Raw genomic sequence first — 23,303 nt, forward strand, 5'->3', positions numbered from 1 at the left:
AGATTGGTGTAAGGAGAGGTGTGGGAATGTGAGGGTTTATGTCTGACCAAATAGGAATTGGTTTGTGTTGTTGTTGATATTGTTGAGGGCAGTACCCCTTTGTGAAGTTTGTAAAGGTCAGATATGGCCATCTCCACTCAATCCTTGCTCTTTCAGGTTTTTGGAGTCCAGTGCTTTTTCGGGCTTGTGTTTGATGTGAAGGAATGCTCTGCATCCAGGAGCGAGGCAAGCCAGGCTTGGCCTAGGGTCTAAGGCAGGAGGGGGCTTTAAGGCCTAAAGGGAGAGGGGAGAGAAGGTGACCATGTTCTCCTTGGTTGGCTCCGCCCAGGGTTGCTGTGACCTCTGGTTGCCAGAGAGAGCATGGTGTTGTGTGCATAGGTGTTGTGGTAGGCTTGTGGAGTCGAGTGCTTTTTTGGGCTTGTGTTTGACTTGAAGGAATATGAAATGCCAGAAAAGATTCATCTACAGAGACAAATAGTATATTAATGGTTGTCTGAGGTAGATTGGGAATAGGGATTGACAGTAAAAAAGGCACCAAACCTTTTGTTGGGAGAGATGATAGGGACCTTTCCAAATGATTGAGGAGTAGAGATGTCAGTTTGAGGACTGAAATGTGTCTGATTTAGGCCATAGTCTTTCTGATTACTTGCTACATATCTGAGAGCTGAACAATGAATAAGGGTGACAGGAAAATAATTGATGCCTTTGAGCTGTGATGTTGGAGAAGAGCACTGAACATTCCATGGACGGTCAAGAGGAAAAAACAACAATGTTTTGGAAAGGGTACAGCTGGAGTGCTCTTTGGAGGCAAGAATGATGAGACGTCACCTCACACACTTTGGACATGTTGTTAGGAGGTGTTATTCCTTGGAGAAAGACAACGAAGGAGAGGAAGACCCTCAACCAGGTGGACTGACACGGTGACTTCTGCAATTGACTCGTGTGTCAGAAGTGTGAGGATGACACAGGAAAGAACAGGGCTTGTAGCTTTTGTTCATAGTGTTGTTATGAGTTGTACTCAACAGCACCTAACAACAACAACAGCAGCGCAATTAGATAAATTTACTAAGAACCGTTGAAATGGGCATGTTATATGATGTGCAAAACCCAAAACAACACCAAAAACCACTGCTGTGAATCAATCCTGACATATGGCAACCCTATAAGACAGAGAAGAACTACCCCCTTGGATTCTTAAGGCACTGGATCTATATGGGAGCACACTGTTTTCTTGAATTTCCCATGGAGCAGCTGGTACATTTACTCACATTTCAATTAGTAGCCCACCCCTTAACCCACTTCACTACCAGGACTCCTTGATGTATATAAAATGTTTGTATAAACTTGTAAAAAGCAGCCATGGTAGTGTAGTGTTAAATGTTCCGCTGCTAACCCAAAGTGCTGTGGAGCATACCCATCAACTGCTCCTTACAAGAAACATCTGGAAGTCTGCTCCTGCATGGACTACAATCTCAGAAACCCTATGAGGCAGTTTTAGTCTGTCCTATGAGGGCTCCATGAATCAGAATTGATTTGATGGCAAATAATTTCTTAAAGTTGTAAAAAAAAAAAGGCAATTGAATTTTTGAAAGGCAAACATTTATGGAAACTACATTTTATAGGGAGCTCTGGTGGCCTAGTGGTAAGAAACTGCACTGCAGTCCCGAAGGCATACGGTCCAAATCCATCAGCTACTGCATGGGAGAAGGATGGGCAATCTCCTCCTGTACAATTAATTGCCTCTGAAAGCCCGCTGGACAATGAGCTATGTATTGGTTTCAATTCTATGGTATACAACAACAACATGCGTTTTATAAACATATTCTCCATTATACACAGATCACCCAATTATCGTCTATTTGTTGAATACTTACTTGTGCCAGATTCCACATTAGCATATGGAGATATGGTGATGAACTAGGACTGGTTTAAGGTCCCAGCTTTCATGGAGATCAAGCAAGCTTTAGCAAGTGTGGGGAGGCAGTGGTTGTTGTTGTCTGTGCAGTAATTTGAGTATGACTCATAGTGATCCTATGAACAAAAGATCCAAACCCTATTCTATCTTGTGCCATCCTTACACTTTCCTAACACAGAAGAGCCCATTGCAGCAGCCATCCACCTAGTTGAGGGTCATCCTTTCCATCACCAACCCTCCACCCTTGCCAGCGTCATGTCTTTCTCCAAGGAATAGCACCTCTTAACAACATGTTCAAAGTATGTGAAAAAAAGCGTCATCATTCTTGCCTCCAAAGAGCACTCCAGCTGCACTCTTCCCAAGACATAGCTGTTTGTTCTCAGCTCTTCATGGGATGTTCAATGCTCTTCACCAACATCACAGATCGAAGACATCAATTCTTTTTCTGTAATCTTTATTCATTGTCCAGCTCTCAGATGCATAGCAAGTAACCAAAAAGACCATGGTGTGCATTAGATGCACCTTAGTCCTCAAACTGACATTATTCCTCAATAATTTGGAGAGGTTCTTAAACTGCAGAGTTTCTCAGTGCAGTGTGTCTTCTTATTTCCTCACTGCAAGTGGGTACCAAGGGTATTAACTGTGGAACAAGGCAAGATGAATCTGTTAATAGTTTCTATCTTCTCTTCATCCATTATGACATTGCTTATCAGTCCAGTGGCAAGAATATTTGTTTTCTTGACATTGAGATGTGATCCATACCAAAGGCCACATTACTTGATCTTCTACAAGTGCTTCAAGTCCTCCTCACTTTCAGCAAGTGAAGTTATGTCATCTGTCTAACATAGGTTATTGATGAATCGCCCTCCAATCCTGATGCTACACTCCTGTTCCTAGAGTCCAGCTTCTCAGATAATTGGCTCATCAGATTGAATAGGTATGGAGAAAGAATACAACCCTGATATACTCCCTTCTCAATTTTAAATTATGCAGTATTCACCTGCTCTGTTCACACAACAGCTTCCTGGTCCAGGCATAGGTTCCACATGAACACAATTAAGTGCTCTGGGATGCCCATTCTTTTCAATGTGAGCCACAACTCATTATGATCCACACAATAAAATATCTTTGCATAGTTAATAAAATACAAATAGAAATTTTCTGGGATTCTTTATTTTTTTACTTTAGTCATGATCCATCTGACATCAGAAATGATATCCCTAATGTCATGGCCTCTTCAAAAATCTTATTTGAACTGGCAGTTACCTATTTATATACAGTTCTAGCCATTATAGAATGGTCTTCAGCAGTATTTTGCTTCCATGTGATTATAACGGGGATGTAGAAGGATGAGAAAATCAGCAACCACTAGAGCGTGTCCTTGTGGGCTGTCACAGGTTGAACATGGTGCTGATGCAGCTCAGAAAAAGTGTTCCCAACTCAACTTTGGGGTTCACTGGGAAGGCATGGAAAGTTTTATATATGAGACTGGGACCTGAAGGATGAGGATTTGCTACCAGATTAAATGACTGGGAATAGAATATGGTGAATAAAAGTCATGTGTTCACTCATTCATTTTCTCATTGATTGACAAATGAGAGGAGCAGCCATCAGAGATAAGGATTAAGAAGGGGTTTGTGGGTACAATTATGACTATTCTACTGGAGAGGAAGTGGAGCATCAGAGAGGAGAATGGACTTGCCAGAGTACTCATCTGGAACAGAGATATACACTGACACCAATTTTAGCTCAAAATCTCATCTCTTTTCAGTTTTTCCTCCTGCTTTCAAGAAAAAGCAGGAATGAGTTAGACACACCACTGAGATCTGAAGGCATTGAAAGTGCCTTGCTAAAAACACCCCTGCCCAGGCATGCTCCTTTGTTGGAGATGGACTTTATTTGCCCTTCAGCATAGGTTAGAGGAGCCAGTGTGAGGTATTTGGGGCTGAAGGAGGGGACCACTGAATTCGTCTAGTCTGTCTGGAATTAGGACAGCACACTGGTCAGGGATCAGGAGATCAGGATTAGAACTGTAGACTCAGCTTTGTTACTCATAGTCTGTGTGACCTTGGGCTGGTCCCTACCCCTCATTGGCTTTCAAACAAGCCGTGGTGATTGCTGTACTCATGCGATCATTGATGACAGGTGACCTTCGGCCTTAGTTGTCTCCAGACCCATTTGGCTGGAAGTTGGTGACCATCATGGCCCTGTTTACTCAGGACTTGTTGAGTTTTATTTAGCACTTCAAGCCCAGCATCATGGAACATCCCTGCAGATCAAGACTCTTAGTCACCTAGCTTGAAGGAGATACCTTCTGTTCAGCCTCCTACCTGGAAGAGCTAGACATAAGAGCAAGGTTTTGTTCGTATGTGACTACTAAACTACTCCATAAGCACTGTATTAACACATTGCACAACTCAGTGGCACCTAACAACAACAATAACAACATGACTCAGTTGAAAACCCCTTCAAGTCCAGACCCCACTTCCTTCCACCTTCTGAGCTCAACCCAACCACCTTCTCTGGGAAGCTTTCCAGGCCTGGGCCAGGCTTCTCTGCTCTACAACTCCTCACCTTGTAGCCCTTCTCAAGACCCACATTCAGGATGGCCTGTTTGGCAGCCTGTCTCCCTGTTAGCTTCCCTGCAACTCCTGAAGCCCCCCAAGTGTGCCGTTTTAGCAGCTGTATCCCTAGGAGTTAGTGAACGGTCTGGCCCCAAACCGACGCTCAATAAATGATCATGAAATGCTTGAACCTTTGCAGTGCCTAGAACAGGGCTGGATCCCCTGGATGCCAGTGTTTCATATCATCACCCCAGGGCAGCTCTGTTGACTGAATAATGCTTTCTGGAGAGGAAGCGCATGGAGAGTGTGACTTCTTAACTCTTTCCATGGGCCATTTAAGTGAGGCCTGTGGACTCCTCAGAACAATGAAAATGCATTTGTTGTTGTTGTTAGGTGCTGTTGAGTTGAGTATGACTCATAGCGACCCTAGAAGCAACAGATCTGAACCCTGTCCTATCCTGTGCCATCCTCACAGTCTCTGACACACTTGAGCCAATTACTGCAGTCACTGTGTCGATCTACCTGGTTTAGGGTCTTCCTCTCCTTCGCCATCCCTCCACCTTTCCAACTATGGTGTCCTTCTCCAAGAAATAACCTCTACCAATATGCCCAAAGTATGTAACAAAGCTTCAGTAATTTACTAAAATTCAGACATTAAATATTTGAAGAATTATGGTTCTATTAACATATGTGCTTCTTTACTAATACACTAAATAATACACGTTAGCAGGAAGTCTAAATTGACCATAATTTCAGAGAAGTGATGATGTTTGAGATAGCAACATTATACATAGTGTGCTCAGAAAATATTTGTGAATTTTATCAGTGACAAAAAAATCACAGGGATGTTGCTTGTATTCATAATAAAACTCCAAATTCTCACTGCCATCTGGCTGGAGCTGACTCATAGCTGAACTTTCATTGCATTTCTGAGGCTACAAGTCACATGAGAGATTATCCATCTTTCTCTTGTGGAGATGCTGGTGGATTAGAACCAGTAGAGAGGCAGGGCCTACGGGTTAGCAATGCATCACCCCAAACAGCACACCAAAATGTACCATTAGTGAAAGTAATGATATGGATTTTGTTTATTCCAAAGCCAAGGACAAATAATTCTTTCCTGGATCCCCTTGGGACAAGGGTCCATGAACCCCTCCTTTTAAGCCAAAGATTTTTTAATTCTTTAGAGAAAGACGAAAACCACTGGAAGACAAGAAAACAATGAGAAAAGAGTGGCTTGGATTAAGCAGAAAAATATTTCAAGATGGGTGGATTGCAGAGCTGAGTTTGTTAAAGGTGACTTCATTTTGGCAGGGAGCAAGGGAAGGGAATGAACGTCTGCTTTTGTGATTGAATAAAAAACCCACAATGGCCTAACATTGCAGCCTTGATATCCGACATCTCTTTTGTTGCAGAGAACACCATAACATTGTCTTTTTTAAAGACAGAGTATCTGCCCTGAAGCTTAGACATAATGACTAAAAAAAACAAACAGTAGGTTAATAACAAGACAAAAATTAAATTGGAATTAAAAAGTGAGGCTGGAAGAAACAGAAATATGTCACATGTCTGGTTAAACACACAGAGGGCAAGCCACAGGCATTCAGAGTGGGAGTCACCTCCCCTCCAAAGTTTGTGGTGAAGATCAAATAGGATAATGGATAAGAGGTCAGCAGTGTAAAAAGGCTAAGTTGGAGTGTGTACTTTGGGATTGCTTTCTACTTCTCAAGACTCAGTATCTTTCTCTGTAAAATGGGGATGTTGTCATCGTTATGTGCCATTGAGCTATGACTCATAGCAACACCATGGACAACAACTCTGTTCCCTGCCCTAACCTGAGCCAGTCTCACTGACTCTGACACACCTAATTCCATTGCCCCAGTTATATCAATCCATCTCATACGGGGTCTTCCTCTCCTGCGCTGTCCCTCCAGCCTTCCAAGAATGATATCCTTCTCCAAAAACTGGTCCCTCCTGCCTGACCACATTCCCAAAGTGTATGAGATGGAGCTTCAAAATCCTTGCCTCCAACGAGAAATTTGGTTTCACCTTTTCCAAGGCAGACCTATTAGTTCTCCTGGTGGTCCATAATATGTTCAGTACTGTTCTCCAGCATGACAACTCAAAGGCATAAATTTTTCTTCTCTCATCCTTGGTCATTGTCCAACTCTCTGATGCTTAGCATGTAACTACAAAGACCATGGACTGGATCAGGCACATCTTAGTCTCTAGACTGACACCATTAACTCTCAGTACTCTGGAAAAGTCCCTGACAGCAGATTTTCCCAATGCAATATTTCTCTTGATCCTGGTTGCTGGTACCAACAGTGCTGATTGTGGAGCCAAGCGAGCTAAAGCTGTTAACAACCTCAATCTCTTCTTCATCCATCATGGTGCTGTGCTGCCAATTGGCCCAATGGTGAGAATCTTTGTCTTCCTGATGTTAAGCTTCAATCCATATTTAAGACTACAGTCCTTGATTTTCTGTAGCAAATGCCTCAGGTCCTCCTCAGTTTCAGCAAGGATGAGAACTCAATATGTTTTTCTTGTTGTTATGTGCCATCGAGTCGCTTGCGACTCATAGCAACCCTGTGTTCAACAGCTCTAAACCGTGCTCTATCCTGTGCCAATCTTATTGTCTCTGACACACCTACCCCCATTATCCCAATCGCTGAATCAATCCATCTAGTCTAGGGTCTTCCTCTCTTGTGCTGTCCCCCACCCTCCCAAGCATGATGTCCCTCTCCAAGGACTGGTCCCTCTTTGCAACAAGTCCAAAGTATGTCAGACGAAGCTTCAGAATCCTTGCCTCCAAGGAGCAGCCTGGTCTCACCCTCTCTAGGATGAGCCTGTTTGTTCTCCTAGTAGTCCATGTTATATTCAATACTCTTCTCCAGCACCACAGCTCAAAGGCAACAATTCTCCTTCTATCATCCTTAGTCATTGCCCAGCTTTCTGATGCATATCAAGGAATTGCAAAGACAATGGCCTGAATTAGGCACACCTTAGTCGCCAAAATGACATCATTGCTCTTCAGTACTTTGGAGAGGTCTCTGACAGCAGACTTTCCCATTGAGATTTGTCTTTTAATTTCCTATCTGTTGTTGCCAAGTGTGTTGATCATGGAGCCAAACAAACTGAAGCTGTTAACAATCAATTTCTGTTAACAATCTCTTCAACATCTATTATGATGCTGCCAATCTGCCCAGTGAAGAGAATCTTTGTTTTCTTGATATTGAGCTTCAATCCATATTGAAGGCTGCTGTCCTTGACTTTCTGCAGCAAGCGCTTCAGGGCCTCCTCAGTTTCAGCAAGCAGGGTTATATCATCTGTGTAACACATATTGTTGATGAGTCTACCTCCAATCCTGATGCCACATTTCTCCTCATAGAGCCCAGCCTCCCGAATAATCTGTTCTGCATATAGATTGAAAAGATATGGAGATAGGACACATCCCTGGCATACACCCTTCACAATTTTGAACCATGCAGTGTTTCCTTGCTCTATTCTAATGACTACCTCCTGGTCCAAGTATAGGTTTTGTATAAGCACTATCAAGGGTTCTGGAACTTCCATTCTTCTTAGAGTTAGCTACAGTTTGTTATGATCCACACAGTCAAATAAATAGCTTTGCATAGTCAATGAAACACAGATAGACATTCCTCTGGTACTCTCTGCTTTCAGCCAAGATCCATCCATCCTACATTAGTTATAACATCCTTAGTACTCTTCTAAACCCAGTCTGCACTTCCCCAAACCATAAAGATCATAAAAGACAAAGTGGGTCCAAGCTTAGAAGGCCTAGTCTATGGTATAAAAAGGTTGACAAATACATCCAGAAATACACAACTATTGCTGAACGAGACCTTCTAAAGATTAAATCCATGTACACATAAAAAACTTTTCCCAACAGGTTGAAAAGAAAACCTACCGACTAGGAAAAAATATTTGGCAATATCATTTCACACAAGGGTCTCATAAAAAAAGTTTACAGAATACATAGGGTCTCTGAACCAAAAGACTGATAACCCAATTACACAATGGGCTAAAGATTTTACAGAGGAAGACATTCAGATGGCCAATAGACACATGAAGAAATGTTTAAAATCACTGGCAACCAGAGAGATGCAAATTAGCAGGGGCAAAGTTTAACAGAACAGCAAGTAATAAATGTTGGAGAGCATGTGGAGAGAGGAACTCTCATACACTGTTGGTTGGATACAACCACTCTGGAAGGCAATTTAGCATTTCCTCAAAAAGCTGAACATAGAAATTCCATATGACCCAGCTCTTCCATTGTTAGAAATAGACCCTGAGGAAATTAGAACTAAAACACAAATGGACACTTGTTCACCAATTTTCATAGCAGTGTTATTCACTATCACAAGATCATGGAAACAGCCCAAATGTTCAAACACAATCGAGGAAGTTGAGAAATTGTGGTACATTTCACATGATGGAATACTATACAGCACTCAGAAGCAATGATTTAGAAAATCACTACATAACTTGGGAGAGACTGGAGAGCATTACGCTGAGTGACTAACTCAATCTCATAAGGACAAATACGGCATAAGACCATGATTGTAGAAATAAAAAGGTAACTAGTAACACATGTATGAGGATCCAAGTGGGGAAGGGTAGGAACAGAGGGGTGAAGATGGGTAGAAAGGAAATCATAGGGTTGCACAATTTGGTGGATGGAGGGAGAGGCGGGTAAAGGAAATGGGAAAGATTCCTCGGGGATCTGAAAAGGCAGGGTAATAATAGTGAGCATAGTTCAATGGTGATTCATTTTATAAAACGATGAATGGAAATGATTGTATGAAACACAATGTGAATGAACAGTAGTGTGCAACACAATGTATACAAACTTAAAAAAAGTTTTTAAAAAAGGTAAAAAAGAAAGAATAGCAAGAGGGGAAACCCAAACAATTACAATAGATCTTTGTGCCTGCAGAACGTAGTCTTTAGGGTAAGTAGGTCTGAAAACATAACGAACAAAGAGAAGGGAGCTCTAGCTCCGGGTCAGCTGCAGCCGAGTGTGCGTACATGCGCGGTGGTGGGGAGGTGGTCGGCCCGAGGGCCGGAGCAGTTCAGAGAAGGGATGCCTCAGACGAGCTGGCGGGTGCCAGATTCCGGGAGGGTTTTTTATTAGTTCCCACAATCCCCACCCCCAACTAGGGGGCATCTTTGTGGACCAGGGAAGCAGAAGGTTCCTCTGAGCCCAGGGAGATCTCGGGACGAGTCTGCTGCTGGGGAAGCGATCGAGGAGCCCAATCCCCAGTCTGCCACGTGGGAGACGTGCCCGCAGCAGCTCTGCCATTTCTTGGGAAGATCGATCTAGGTCGTCCCAAGCTAGAATGTGGATGGGTGCGAGTGCACCTTCGCATTCTGCGGTCACCCAGTCTCCGTAACCTTCCTGTCCGAGGTCTCCACTGTCTTAAGCTGAGGGAGTTGGGGGTGGGGGAAAGGGAGCAGCGGAGCCTCCAAGGCAGAAGACGTGGGGGAGGGGGGACCCTAGAAGGGGAAGCGAATGGCTGGCTGTCTGGTCCCTTTAAGAGGCTGGGCTAGCTCTGCGGCGTTTGCAGTTAGCTCTGTCCCTAGTGCAGCTCTGCGGTCCGCATCCACTACAGAAAACCCGAGCTCTGCCAGGCGGCTGCAACCGGCGCATGAGAGGGCGTGGTCTAGTCGGCGGTGCGGGGCGGAGCCAGCATTTAGACAGCCGGTCTTGGCAGCAGAGACACAGGGAACCTCAAGGAGTGGGAGGGGCCACGAGGAACTTGGGCGTGGCCAGACCGTGCAGACCGCTCTTGGGCGGAGCCTAAGGCTCTCAGAGCACCGCAGAGGGAGAACGGGAGGGCGGGATTAGCTCTTGGGGCGGGGCCTTAGTCTGCAGTGGGCGGGGCCCGCCGCAGAAGGGGCAGTGCCCGCCGAGAGTCCTCTGCTTGCGGCTGCCGCGGCCCTTCCACAGCGTCCCTGACAGCGCCGGCGGTGGGGTCCGCGAACCTCACTATCCTCGCACAGCTGCCGCGGCCTCTTCTGCCGCCAGAGAAGCGGCCGAACGCGTCCCAGCTCCGGCCATCGTCTCAGAGCCCACATCCGGGAGCAGCCGGCGCGCGTCGCTGCGGAGGCCGCATCTGGCGCGCATCTGGCACCGCCCGGCTAGCGCGCTGGAGCCCGCGCCCGCCCTGGCCCGGCCGCGCCGGGAGCCCGGCTCGGAGCTGGAGCCTCACTTGGAGCCGCGGGCTCGGGGCCCTGAGCCGCGCAGCCGGCGCATGGTGAACTCGCTGCTCTTCGGGGAGATGGCGTTGGCCTTCGGCTGCCCGCCGGGCGGCGGTGGCGGCGGGGGCTGTCCTAGCGGGGGTGGCGGGGCTGGGCCGGGGCCGTCGCCGGTGACAGCAGCGCTGCGGGACGATCTGGGCTCCAACATCCACCTCTTGAAGGGACTCAACGTGCGCTTCCGCTGCTTTCTGGCCAAGGTGCACGAACTGGAGCGGCGCAACCGGCTGCTGGAGAAGCAGCTGGAGCAGCAGCAGAGCGAGCGCGAGCGGCGGCTGCGGTACAAGACCTTCTCCCGCGAGCAGGCTGTGCAGACAGGGCCCGAATTGCTGCGGCCGCTGGCGCCCGGCGGTGGCCACGGCAGCGGCGCGGCGGCCGGCGTCAACGCCAACGCCATAGCCCTGGGCGGCCTGCCCCCCGGCGGCGGCTCGCACCCGCAGCACTACGGCCGCCTGCCTGGGACCATCTGGAGCTACACGCAGGTACGCCGGACGGGCGGCGGCGGCGTGGAGACAGTACAGGGACCTGGGGTGTCTTGGGTGCATCCCGATGGCGTGGGTGTGCAGATCGACACCATCACACCGGAGATCCGCGCGCTCTACAACGTGCTGGCCAAGGTGAAGCGCGAGCGCGACGAGTACAAACGGAGGTGAGTGGGGGGCTGCGCCCACCTCCTGTCTCTCCTTGGGAGGGGCGACCAGATTGTCTGATTGGGAGGAGATCCGAGGGGTGGATTGGCCCCGGCAAGTAGAGTGGTTTGCAGAGCACCCTACACACGTTTGGAAGACTTAGCTAGGTACAAGAACCGGGCACCGTTATTGATCCGGGAATGTTGGTTTCTAGGTATTGTATCTGATCTTAATCTTCGGGACAACGCAGAGTGCAAAGCAGTCACATGCCCCATTTTGTAGATACGGAAAACTGAGGTACTGAAATGTCAAGTTGCCTATAAGGTAACTTGACTTTGAAGTGGGGGAGCCAGGATTTGAACTAGTAATTTTAACTCATTCAGGTTCGTTCTCTCAGCCTAGGAGGTGGATTTATTTCCCTTCCCTTCTCAATGAATGAGAAGGAAATTCCCTTAGACTACCCACTGCCCTTTTGTTTCTTGACTTAAATATGATCAGTGTCTAGAAATAGATGAATTGCATGAACTTGGGTTCTGCCATTTCTGCTTCATCTCTGAAAGGTCCAACTGGACAACCAGACCACACTAACCACAGGCTTTTTAAAAAAGATGTTTCCTTTCGAATCCCTCTTCTTCCACTTAATCCTAGTCTCATGGTTTCTTTGGCTCTAAGAAACTCATCCTGAAAAGTCATGGAGGACAGAACCTGGGGTTGGCCAACCTAGATAGTGAACGGAACCAGAGCACCATCTCTGGCTAGACTATCCACAGAACTGGCCATTCCATTCTTGCTCCAGCCCAGATTTCCCAGTTGGGAAATGGACATTACTTCCTGACTATAACCAGGCTAACAGTGCTGCCTATTCAACTTTCTGATAGGAGGGGGAATCTGTCTAAAGCTTCTGGGACCTATGAGGGGGATGGGCTCTCTGCCCTTGATGGATTGGTATTGCATGGATGGGTCCCATTGATTGGTACTCCAGAGCTTGAAGGATGAACCAAGAAGGATTTTTTTTTCCTTCCACCTCTGAGCCCTGGTGCTCACATTAACAGTAGAGTTAATGGCACAGAGGTCTGCTCAGGGAACTGGATGGATCTTCTTACTTTCTTTCTTTTCCTTCCACTGGGCTGACTGGCCACTGGATAGTTCAAATGCGAGCTCTGCCACCTACCAGTGAGATTATTGAACCACTTAGAAGCCAGTTTCCTCACTAGAGAGATGGGAATAGCAAATCTCATCCAGAGCTGTGTGAGGGGAGAGTAGGATGGGGATAGTGATGCTTTGGGGAAGGTAAAGTCCCTATTCAGCATGGCAGGCATAGTGTCAAGCTAGCAGGGAGCAGGAATGCCCAGAGTGTCAAGGCTGTGCCTTTCTGGGATCAACCTGCTGAGAGATAAGGATCTCTCTGGGGTAGCTATCTTGAAGACCTGAGAATGTCCTGCCATGGGAAGATAACCTTTCTGTCCTTGTGGACAGCCTTGTTTGGGTAAAGTACAGAAACAGGCACTTGGTCTTGATGGTGAAACTCGCAAGGGCTGGGCCCTGCTGTCAATCACTGTTGGTGGTGTCGTCATGCCTCAGGTTTGTGTTGTATTTGTTTTATGATGTGTGTGCACTTTGGACTCGGCTGCTAGGGAGATGGAAAAACTGCCCAGTCTTCAAAGGAGATGGGTTGGAATTGGGCAATGCTTTGTTGAAGTTGCACCCAGGGTGTGGGGTGTGATGTCAGCTTCTGGCACAGGCCTGGAATGAGCTGGTGTAGCTGAGACAGGTGGAGGCGGGTGTCACTCTTCCCGCCCTGCTGGGAAGGTGCATGCATACCTTCTCTTCTCCATGGTTTCGTGCACTGGAGGTTGGTTCACGGTTCAGGTGGGATTTTTCCAAAGCACATGCATTCCCCTTCTCCAAGTCTTGGTTTTTCTGTCTATAAGTTGTGTTAGATGGGTTAGAACTGAAGACTCATGAGTGTCTCCGTAACCCACCATGGAAAGATCAACTTTCTGCCCCTTGAAAGTGGGCTTGAATTCTCAGCCTTCTGTTGAGCTGCTTCAGGGATTCCTTAAATATTTAATAAAATTATTATCTAAAAATATGTTATGATCATAAAAATGTACTCACACTTTTAAATCTTAACTCATTAGAGACTTGTGAATAGTCGGCCTCTCTCTTGCCTGCTTTGTCTGAACAATAGTCTGAGATTGTAAAGCAAGAGAATGAAAAACTCTTCTCATTTGTAACAACTTTTCTGTGTGAGTCAGGAGTCTCTTGATGCTCTGCAGTCAAAACTGAAGACAAGATTGAACTGGATGCAGGACATCATTCTTGACTCTGATTCTAAATATTGATGGATCAAAACAGCCTCCTTAAGCTCATTGATCGAATTTAGGATAGGTAACTGTTACGTAGGGAGCTCTGGTGGCCTCACCATGAGGAGCTGCACTGCCAACCCAAAGGCACATGTTTCAAATCCACCAGCTGCTCCAGGGGGCAAAGATGGGCAGTCTCTTCCTGTGTGATTTACTGCCTCTGAAAACCTGCCAGGGGATCCGTTTTGAGTCATTTCCAACTTGACAACACATAACAACGTCAACAACTGTTATATAGTTGAACCTACAGGCAACATTATGTTTTTCACTTTCTTATATGTTTGAGTTTCTCTTAAGAATTGTGGTTTCTTTTTGTTTGTTCTTCCTGAGGGATGCGTGGGGAGTGTATGACCAACTTTAAGAATTGTTTTAAAACTATGGGGCTAGTTGATCTCAAAGGGTTTTTCTAGTCTTGACAATACATGAATCTGAGCTCCCACTCTCAATCCGTCACCCTCCTATCTACAGGAGAAATCACAAATTATGGAATGAGATCAAGGTGTTTGTCAGGATGTCTTCATCCACAGTCTTAGATCCTTTTAGGATGCCTTGCATGGTGTGACAGGACCGAGCAGTGGAAAGGCCTTGTGCAAAGGAAAGATTCCAGGATCTTTTCTGGGCCACCTGGAGGACCCATAGTCTTCAACTCTCTTGCTTAATTTTTTTCAAAGGGAAATCTCAGATTCTCCAGGCTGGGGATTTTTGAGTTTCAGTTTCGTGACTTTTTACTGTATCCATGAACTAAAAACAAACAACAAAATTCCACAAAACCAGAACTGTTACTGTCAAATCGATTGAGACTCAGAGACCCTACCAGACAGAGTAACACTGCCTCACAGGGCTTCCAAGGCTGTAATCTCTGGACGCAGGCTGCCACTTCTTTCTCTTATGAATTTGAACCATCAACCTTTCCATTAGCAGGTGTATACTTAGCCACTGCACCACCAGAGCTCCTTCCTTCCTGCCCTGTTATTTACATAAAGTATTTTTGACAGCCTTATGGAGGTATGACTGCAGTTCTTAGCATTTACTTGTTTGAAGTATACATTCAGTGATTTTTAGTGAATTCACCGAGTTGTGCAACCGTTAGCACAATCCAGCTTTAAAAGACTTGCGTCACCTCTCCAAGATCCTTTGTGACTCTTTGCAGTAAATCTCTATTCTATCCCTTCCCTCAGGCTAGCTAACCAACCACTAATCTTTCTGTCTCTTGTAGATCTGGACATACCATGTAAATGGAGTCATACAAGATGCAGACTTTTGCAACTGCCTTCTTTTACTTGGTGTTTTTGAATTTCATCCATATAATAGCAAGTATCAGTAATAATAATAATGATAGCAAATTGCCATTGAGTCAATTCTAACTCATAGTGACCCTGCACGGCAGAGCAGAACTATCTCATAGGGTTTCCAAGGCTGCAAATCATGTATCAGCCGCACATTCTTTTTAGTTGCTGAATGATATGTCATTGTATGGATGGTGCATGCTCTGCTTATCCATTCACTTACATATTCAATATGTTTTAAATTTGAGAAGTCATTAGAATGTTGCCTCCAGTGTTGCAGGAACCATACTTCGAAAACGCCAACCCAAAGCAGTGCCTCAGGCCTTGGATGCCAGGTCCCGCAGAGGGGGGAGCCCTTCACCACAACTTTGGTTTCCTCTTTGCCCAGCCAGCCGAGCCCTGAGCCCCTTACCACGTGAGCATTGTGGTCTCTGAACCTGTACTGTGAACAAGGTTGTCAAGTGTTGGTTTGGAAACCAAAACAAATATCTATACCCTGTTACTACCCAGCACCAACAAGACATCCAATTCTGAATATGCAAGTTGGGGACTTTTTCCTGGGAGATTCCTGTTGATCCCAACAAACTGTACTCAAGCAGAGAGAGGGCTCCGAATGAGCCCTAGGTCAGCTTCTGTCTCTTGGTGCTCTGTGACCTTAGGCCAATCCTGGCCCTTTCTGGGGCTCAACTTCTTCCCTTTTACATGAGGGCATTCCTTATGTCCTCCTGGCTCCTTTTACACGTAGGGACTCTAAGGGCCTTGGATCAGAGTTTACCTCCTGGGTTGACAATGTTCAATGTGGCCTCCCTGTTCTGGACTTCCATCTTCCTTCTCATCCTCAGATTACTAGGTTACAGGCTCAAGGTAGGAGGAGTGCTACCTAGGTTGGATGAAAGTTTTCTGTCTCTTATTGGCTTCAGAAAGAATACTCTGAGATTAAGGAAAAATTCCCTCTAACCTGGCATCAGAGGGGGGAGCTGCCCTGGGCCTAACAGAGAGGGCACTACCTGGCTGTCTTTTTGGTGAGGAAATGTTTTGGAATAATGATGCTGCTGCCGGTCCAGAAGCCCTTCTGGCCTCAGTCAGTATGATTTGGAGCTGCTTGCTTCCTTCCCTCCCCTGCAGGTTGCCGACAGAGTGTTTGTACCCCTGGCCTTAGGGCTTGCTTTGTTTTTCCCTGGTGCCTGGAGGGATCACAGAGTTGTGTCCTATGGTAGGACAGTATTGGTGACCATTTAGCTGGTCAGAGAGCCCTTAGCAGGGTGCCTGGAATAGGGTGCCTTGAGTGGTTTTGGGAGCTGTGTGATTTGGCCCCCATCAGCCATTTCTGTCTGATTTCCAGATGGATATTCGGAGTCTATTTGAAAACAGAGTTTCTTCTGTTTTTTTAAAAAAACAGAAATAACTGATTCTGCTGAGTCCTTTCATCTTAAAGATAGGTATACTGAGGTCCAGGGGACAGTGGCCCTACCCTAAATCCCTCATCTCTGCTGTTCAGAGTTGTCCTCACTGTCCTGAGGATGGGGCTTCTCAAATTCTTATGACCTTTCCCCCTTATGTTTTCCTTGAAGCATATTTTTTAAAAGGCATCTTGAGGGATCAGAGTGACTTTGTCACAGCTATTTCTGATTGAAAGCCGGAAGGGGCCGGGTTGTGTCAGTCAGAATGGAGGTCTTCAAAAACAAATGGTGGGTGGGTCAGCTGGAGTGTTCCCTGCCCTTTCCCGACATACCCCAGGGAGGCCTTTGAGCAGGTGGGTGCTGGCCCCTGGATGTCCAGGAAAGAGGGCTTCATTCCCTGTCACTTCCGTTGACACTGGTTATTTCTGACACTACCACGATATGGATTGTTTTTTTCCAGTTTATCTGTCAGTCAGTGTGGGATGGTGGGAAACTTTGACATTCTGGCTGTCCTGTGCAACTGTGGACAAGTTACTTGGCCTCTCTGAGCTGCTGAGCCTCCCCTTCTTCCTTTATAAAAGAGGATAATAGTACCATTCTCTGAGGGCTTAGGAGGGAATAAATGAGCTCATATGTTAAGGGACCTGGGGCTTGGTTGACTCCCAGGATGTCCCCCGCCTCCCCATGATGTCTGTTCCATTAATTTACAGGGATTTTTCCACCCAGCCCTGGGAAGCCCAACAAATCCATTTCAGGGCACGTTGCTGCTCTCTGTCCCATGAAAGGCGCCAGAGATGGTGTTGGGGGCGGAGGGAAGAAGGGCCGCTTCTTTGTCCAGAATCTAAGAAGGGTGTTCTTCCTACTCTTAGCGCTTGATTTGTGTCTCCGGAAATCTCTCACCAGCCCCCTTTCTCCCAAGAGAAACACTCAAAAATCCTTCCGTCTAGCGCCGCAGTTCACTGGAGAGCTGTATTTAAGTCTCTCAGCTAGGCTAGCATTCTCTTTGGGAAATAATTTGGGGGAGATTTTCAGAGGGAGGGCCATGAGATCCCAGAAAAGAAAAAGACGCAGGAGACAGCTGACGCTGAGGATTCCTTCTCAGAGGAATGTGAGGCGGGGCTTTTGCTGAAGACCGGATGCTCAGCCTGTGGGCCCCCCAGCACGCTCTCCCACATCCACTCAGGCACATGTGCACACGCAGGCATCCACACACCCGCACACGTAGGCATCGACACGCACACACATACATCCACACTCGTGAGCTCTCTCCGCGACTCATATCCTCACACACATCAGTATCTGAAGGACACATCCGCTGCATCGACTTCCAGGGGAATTGATTTAAACCATGTCGTGTATCAGTGATATGGAAGTTATGGACATTGCATTTAGGGCTCTGGCAGTTTATGGCATCGGCAGAAGATGTCTGGCTGACATCTTGCTTATTTCCGATGTCATGGATGGCTGAAGGCCTGGGGCAGGGAAGAATGCAGCCCTGCCATTCCTCTCAGGAGTAGAGCCTTCCTGCTCTTTTCTGCCTTTCTTCTTTGAAGCATTCCTGAGAGTCCAGGATCTATCTCCTCATTGGAGCATCACACACCAGAATCCTAATTGCCTGAAATTCCTAATTGTCTTCCTCTCCGGCTAATTGTTGGTCAGCTCTTTGAGGACCAACTCTGGTGAGGACTGTCTGCTTTGTCGTGTACTCACAGAACCCAGCCTGGGCCAGAGTCCACGCAATGACTGGGGACTGTGTCTCTGGCGACTAGACATGGGGATGCGGTGAGAGGTGCTCGTGTGAGGCATGTACAATCCAGGCTCTGCTCTTAGGGGACTTGGCATCTTGTGCCAGGAAGAGACTGGGTTCAGGAGTCAAAGACTAGGGGGGTTCAGTTCCAGCGCATGATAATGAACACCCAGAGCCAACTATCAGGTACCAGGGTAACCCAGTCTTTGTCTCCAAGAAGTGGATGTAGCACAAGAGTGAAACACTGATCTTGGACTAGACAGTCAGCCTGGGTCTCAGTGTCTCTAAAAATGCAGAGCCTTCTCCCAGGGTTGGGGAGGAGTAGATGCACTCAGTTGGTGACAGCACTTTGTAAACTGCCAGCTCAGTGTGAGTTAGTTATATGGGAAGTTTTACAGGCAGAGGGGTGGGCGCCCTAAGGTGGGGAGGGTGAACGAGACAGGCAGACCAAGCTGGAAGCTGTGGGAGAGAGGTCCCTAACTAAGTTGGAAGCAGTCGGGGTTTAACCTTTATGGAAACAGATTACATCTTTCCACCGCAGAACCACTGGTAAGACTGAACCACTGACCTTACGGATCACAGCTGAGCATGTAACTACGGTGCCATCAGGCCTCCTTTAAGCAAATACATAAGCCACTGCCTTCAAGTTGATTGTGATTCATAGTGAGCCTGTAATGTAGAGGAGAACCACCTCATTGGGTTTTCTTGGCTGTAACTTTCTGGCAGCAGGGCATGAAGTCTTTTCTTTTACAGAACTGCTAGTGGGTTTGCACTGCTGACCATTTGGTTAGCAGCTGAGCACTTAATGGCCACACCACCGGAGCTCCTTTCACAGAGTCTAGCAAATCAATAAAGAGTAGTTATTACATCATCTTGGTTTGCCTTTAAACTTTCTTCCAAATGTTTTTATACCCCGTTACTTTGACTTTCACATCAACCCTGGAAAGTAGACCCCATGAGAAAACTTATCCCCATTCTACAGAAAACCAAACTGAGATTCAGGGACTAAATGACACGTGCAGAGCATAAACCACTACAATAAGGTTATAAGACAATGAACTCTGTACAATCACATTGGCATGCTCACTTCCCTGGTTGGGGACGCCCAACCCCAGATGAACAACGCAAAGCGCAGGTCGCTTGGGTAAGACAGGGACAACACCTAGACTTCACACATTTCCTGCTATCTTGTGCCACCCCCTTATCAGGAGGCCCAACCAGGCTGCAGCCCCTTGAAGGAGTCAGATTATCAGGCTTGCTGCCAAGTGACAACTGCTTTTTTGTACTAGGGACTAGAGGGAGAAGCCACATCCTGCCCAGGAAGTCAAGCACCTTGTGCCACAGTGGCGGGGAGGGCAGGGTTAGCAATCACGTCCCATCTAGCCAGGAGCCACAAACACCTAGCAGCCTGGCAATGACCAGGAAGGAGGCTGCACAATACACAGAGACTGTCAGCTTAGTTAGAGTCCCTGTTTCACAGCTGCCAGTGTTAGTCTGCCTGTCTTGTTCAATCCCCACCCCCCTAAGGCTGTAAATCTTTACAGGAGGAAAGTGCTCATTTTGCTGTTGTGGAGCTGCTGAGGGGCCTTGAACCTTTGGCAATAAAGATGAAATCTTGAAAACTCTATAACGTAGCTCTACTCTTGTCTTATAGGGTTGCTATGTGTCTTGATCAATTGAACAGCAATGAGTAGGCTCTGTGATTTATTTGCTTTATCTGATTTATTTAAATAAAGGATATTTCATTATTATGGCAAACCCAGGATGTGGGAATTGAATATGCCCATTTTACAGATGAACAGCTCAAAGAGGTAGATATATCTCTCCCAGGTCTACAGTGAATTCACTCTCTGTCCCCAGACCCAAGTCCAGTGCCTTACCCAGTGCTGACCTTAGCCTATATTACAGGCAGGCTGGCACTGTGTAGGTCAGAGAGTAGACCGAGGGTGAGGAAGCAGGCAGAAGGCAGGCCCGGGCAGGGTCTCCCAGCGCCGGTCACAATATTGCCACAATAGGTGGCAGAGCAGAAGGCAGCTGCTGTGCTGGGTAGGCTTCCTGCTGTCACTTTACGGTAATTATTTTTTTGAAAAGCAAATGAATCACTGACAGCGATAGCAGCCCGCCAGCTCTTCTGTTTTTTGGAGATGAGCAGATCCTGGGGGACGGGGACTTCTTGGTCATCCACAGAGTATGGCACATGTAGGTGTGGGTCTGGAAAGGGAAGGGATAGGGAGTTGGGGACGCATATCATTACCTGTCAGGCACAACTCGTGTGGTCTCATTTGTCTTTCAGTAATGCTGCAGGATGGAAACTGAGACTTAGGGGCAGAAGTAACTTGCCCCAAGTCTCATAGCCAGGGGGTGGCAGAGGCAGGATTTGGATGTAGGTGTCTCAGCCTCCAAGTCTGTGATGCCCTTTCCCAAGTAGCCACACCGCAGTGTCCAGAGTCATCTCCAGCTTATGACAAACAGGAGTTTCTGGAATTCTAGAGTTAAAGGAGGAAGCTGGCCTGCCTCTGGGACCTGGGGGCTAACTTATTTTCAGGCAGAGCCATGTACTTTGCCAGGTATAGAGAACTAGTTACATCATCCCAGGCATCTTGTTGGAGAAGATAAAACTGTTGGATGTGGGCGACCGAAAGTCAACGTTCTGCTGTTCTCTGCACAAGGACATAGAGTCTGTGCCTGACTCCTGGTTGGGTACTAAGGTGAAGCTCACACAGGCACCTGCCCTCAGGAGCTCAGAATCTGAGTACACAGGCAGATGGGCCATGTCCTATGACAATATCACATGCTACATACCTGCTGCAACAGTGCTGATGCATATGAGGACCTCAGTACATGTTATTAGTTAATTATTAAACAATTATTTATGTTTCTTTCACCTTGTCAAGGAACCCTAGTGCTGAGCAGAAGTGTGATGTTCAAAGCCACTGGCTCCCCTGAAGGACTAGCTGAGGCTACTACTTCCGTAGATTACAGCCTTGGAAAGTGTATGGGCCAGTTCTAGTTTGTCTAGTACAATCACTATGAGTTAGGATTGACAAAGAGTTTTACTCTTTGCCAGGCATTGTTTATAGACTCTTAATTTGTAAAACTGAGAATAAAACCAATGAATTGAGTACGATCACTAGCCCATTTTAGACTGAAACTGAGTCGTAAGAGACATTGAGGGATCTGGATCAAGACATCTTCCAAGTGGCAAAGCCAAGATTCAACCCTGGAAGTCAGGCTTCAGACCCAACCTTAGTCCTGTGCCTGTTGTAAGCAGTTCACTTGCTCTGAGCCTCAGTTATCACGTTTGTGAAGTGTGTGTGTGTGTGTGTGCGTGTATTCTGACCTTAAGAGGCTGTTTGGAGCACTCTATGCAGTGATCCTGTGGAAGCACTGTACACGAGCGAGTGAGGAAGAGATATTTGAAAGCCCAGGGATCTGCCCACCTTTTTTGTTGCTTTTCCAACTTTCCATGTAACCTGGGGCTATTTGTGGCTCAATTAAATACCTCATCCTTTCCTTTATGTCCACAAGTGTTGGATAGAAACTGCTAAATTAGGCAGCTTGGACGGAGCGCCGGTGTGGGACTCGGAAGCTGGGAACATCGCTGCTATTTATCAGCAGTTTGACTTTAGGAGAATCATTGTCTCTCTGCATCTTCATTAACTGCAAAATGGAAGGAGCTCTATCTCCTGAATTACAGGAAGAAACGTATGAAATAATCGTGCTTAGAAACTAGCAGCTGGTGTGTTAGTGCTTCAGTGAATCTAGGGGTCCCCAGGAGAGGAGCCGAACAGAAACTGAGTGGCATTTGGCCCTTAGCCCTGCAGGAGCCCTTCTACCCAGTTAGACCAGGCAGGGCTGTCTCCACACTGTCCCTGAGCAGCGTGCTCTGTGCCCTCTGGTCAGTGGGCTCTGACTTTAGGATCATAGAGTAACCCCCTTCCATCTCCTCCCAGCCCCCACCTACCTACCAACTGCTGCAGAGAGAGGCCCCTGCAGTGGAGACATTGCCTTCCGCCCCCTCTTAATTGGCCACTTTTATTACTTGGGTTATTTAAGATGGGCCTTGGCTCATTGCCATTTCTTTGCTATCTTGGGGGAGGGGGAAGAGCTACTGGTCTAAGTGGACCTTGTAAAACTCCCTGGCAGACAGGCTTCTTTGTGGGCGAGTCTGAGCCGTATTCCCAAGGCCTACTGGGTACCAGTTTTGGCCCCTAACCCACAGGGTAATGGACAGAAAACCGTCATGAAGGGGCTGATGGAATAGACTTGGGGAAAACTTGTTGCAAAGCTACAGAACCCGAGGACCTTTAACTTCTGGCTGGAACCCTGGATGCCCGAATCCTAGGGATTCTAAAAGGCACATGAGCCAGCTTAGGCGTGTCAGGAAGGGGAGGCATTACCTGGCTTGTGTCTTGAAGGCCCAGTGAGCATGGACAAGAAGGGTGAAGGGTGTTTCAGGTAGTGAGGACAGCTGTACAAAGGCCTAGGATAAGATGGTCATTGAGGGCACAGGCAGGGGGCCTGTTCTTGGACCCAGGCTGGGGTCTGGACGTGGCTGAGATGAGTCTGCCCTGCTCTATCTTCTCTCCCATCTTGCCCGTCCTCCCTCTTCTTGGCCTTTTCGGTTCTCTTTCCTTTGTTATTTCTCTTTGTCTCTGCTCTCTTTCTCTCTTTCCCTACTGTTTTGTTTGGCTTCAGACCCCTATGGCTGTCTCGTACGCTGTTGACTGTCCCCCTAATGAGGCAGGACCTGGGTTATGAGATGGGGTTGCAGGCCTCTGCCTGGGTCTACTCCCACCCCTCAGCTAGATGCCAGGCCCTGGTGGGTGGCTCTTAGTCTGCGCCTGGGGTTTTGTGAGCCATATATGCACGTGCACTGAGCATGTGTCTGGGAGCCCCTCTCTCTTCCCTTTCTGAACTTAGAAGCCCAGACCAAGCCACCCTGGTCTCCCTAAGGCCCCTGCACTACAAGGCTGGAGTCTTGAGATGATAAGGGCAGGCCTTCTATGAGGGATAGCGTCAACACTGGCCATTAGGGGCACCTCAGCTTCTTCCACTCACTGCCATCATGTCAATGCCAACTCATAGTGACCTTGTAGGATGTAGTAGAAATG

General features: G+C 47.2%; 1 protein-coding gene across 1 annotated transcript in view; it reads left to right on the top strand.

Moving 5' to 3' along the window:
- Window positions 1-10,757: 10,757 nt before the first annotated feature.
- Window positions 10,758-23,303, top strand: part of IFFO2 (intermediate filament family orphan 2) — a 46,655-nt gene continuing 34,109 nt past the window's right edge. Inside the window, exon 1 of the mRNA XM_006883595.1 lies at window positions 10,758-11,410. Within this exon, the coding sequence (XP_006883657.1) occupies window positions 10,758-11,410 (653 nt within the window). The remainder of the gene's footprint in view (window positions 11,411-23,303) is intronic.

This window comes from Elephantulus edwardii, unplaced genomic scaffold (genome assembly GCF_000299155.1).
Source record: "Elephantulus edwardii isolate Elephantulus edwardi_28Jun2011 unplaced genomic scaffold, EleEdw1.0 scaffold00028, whole genome shotgun sequence".
Taxonomy (NCBI): Eukaryota; Metazoa; Chordata; class Mammalia; order Macroscelidea; family Macroscelididae; genus Elephantulus; species Elephantulus edwardii.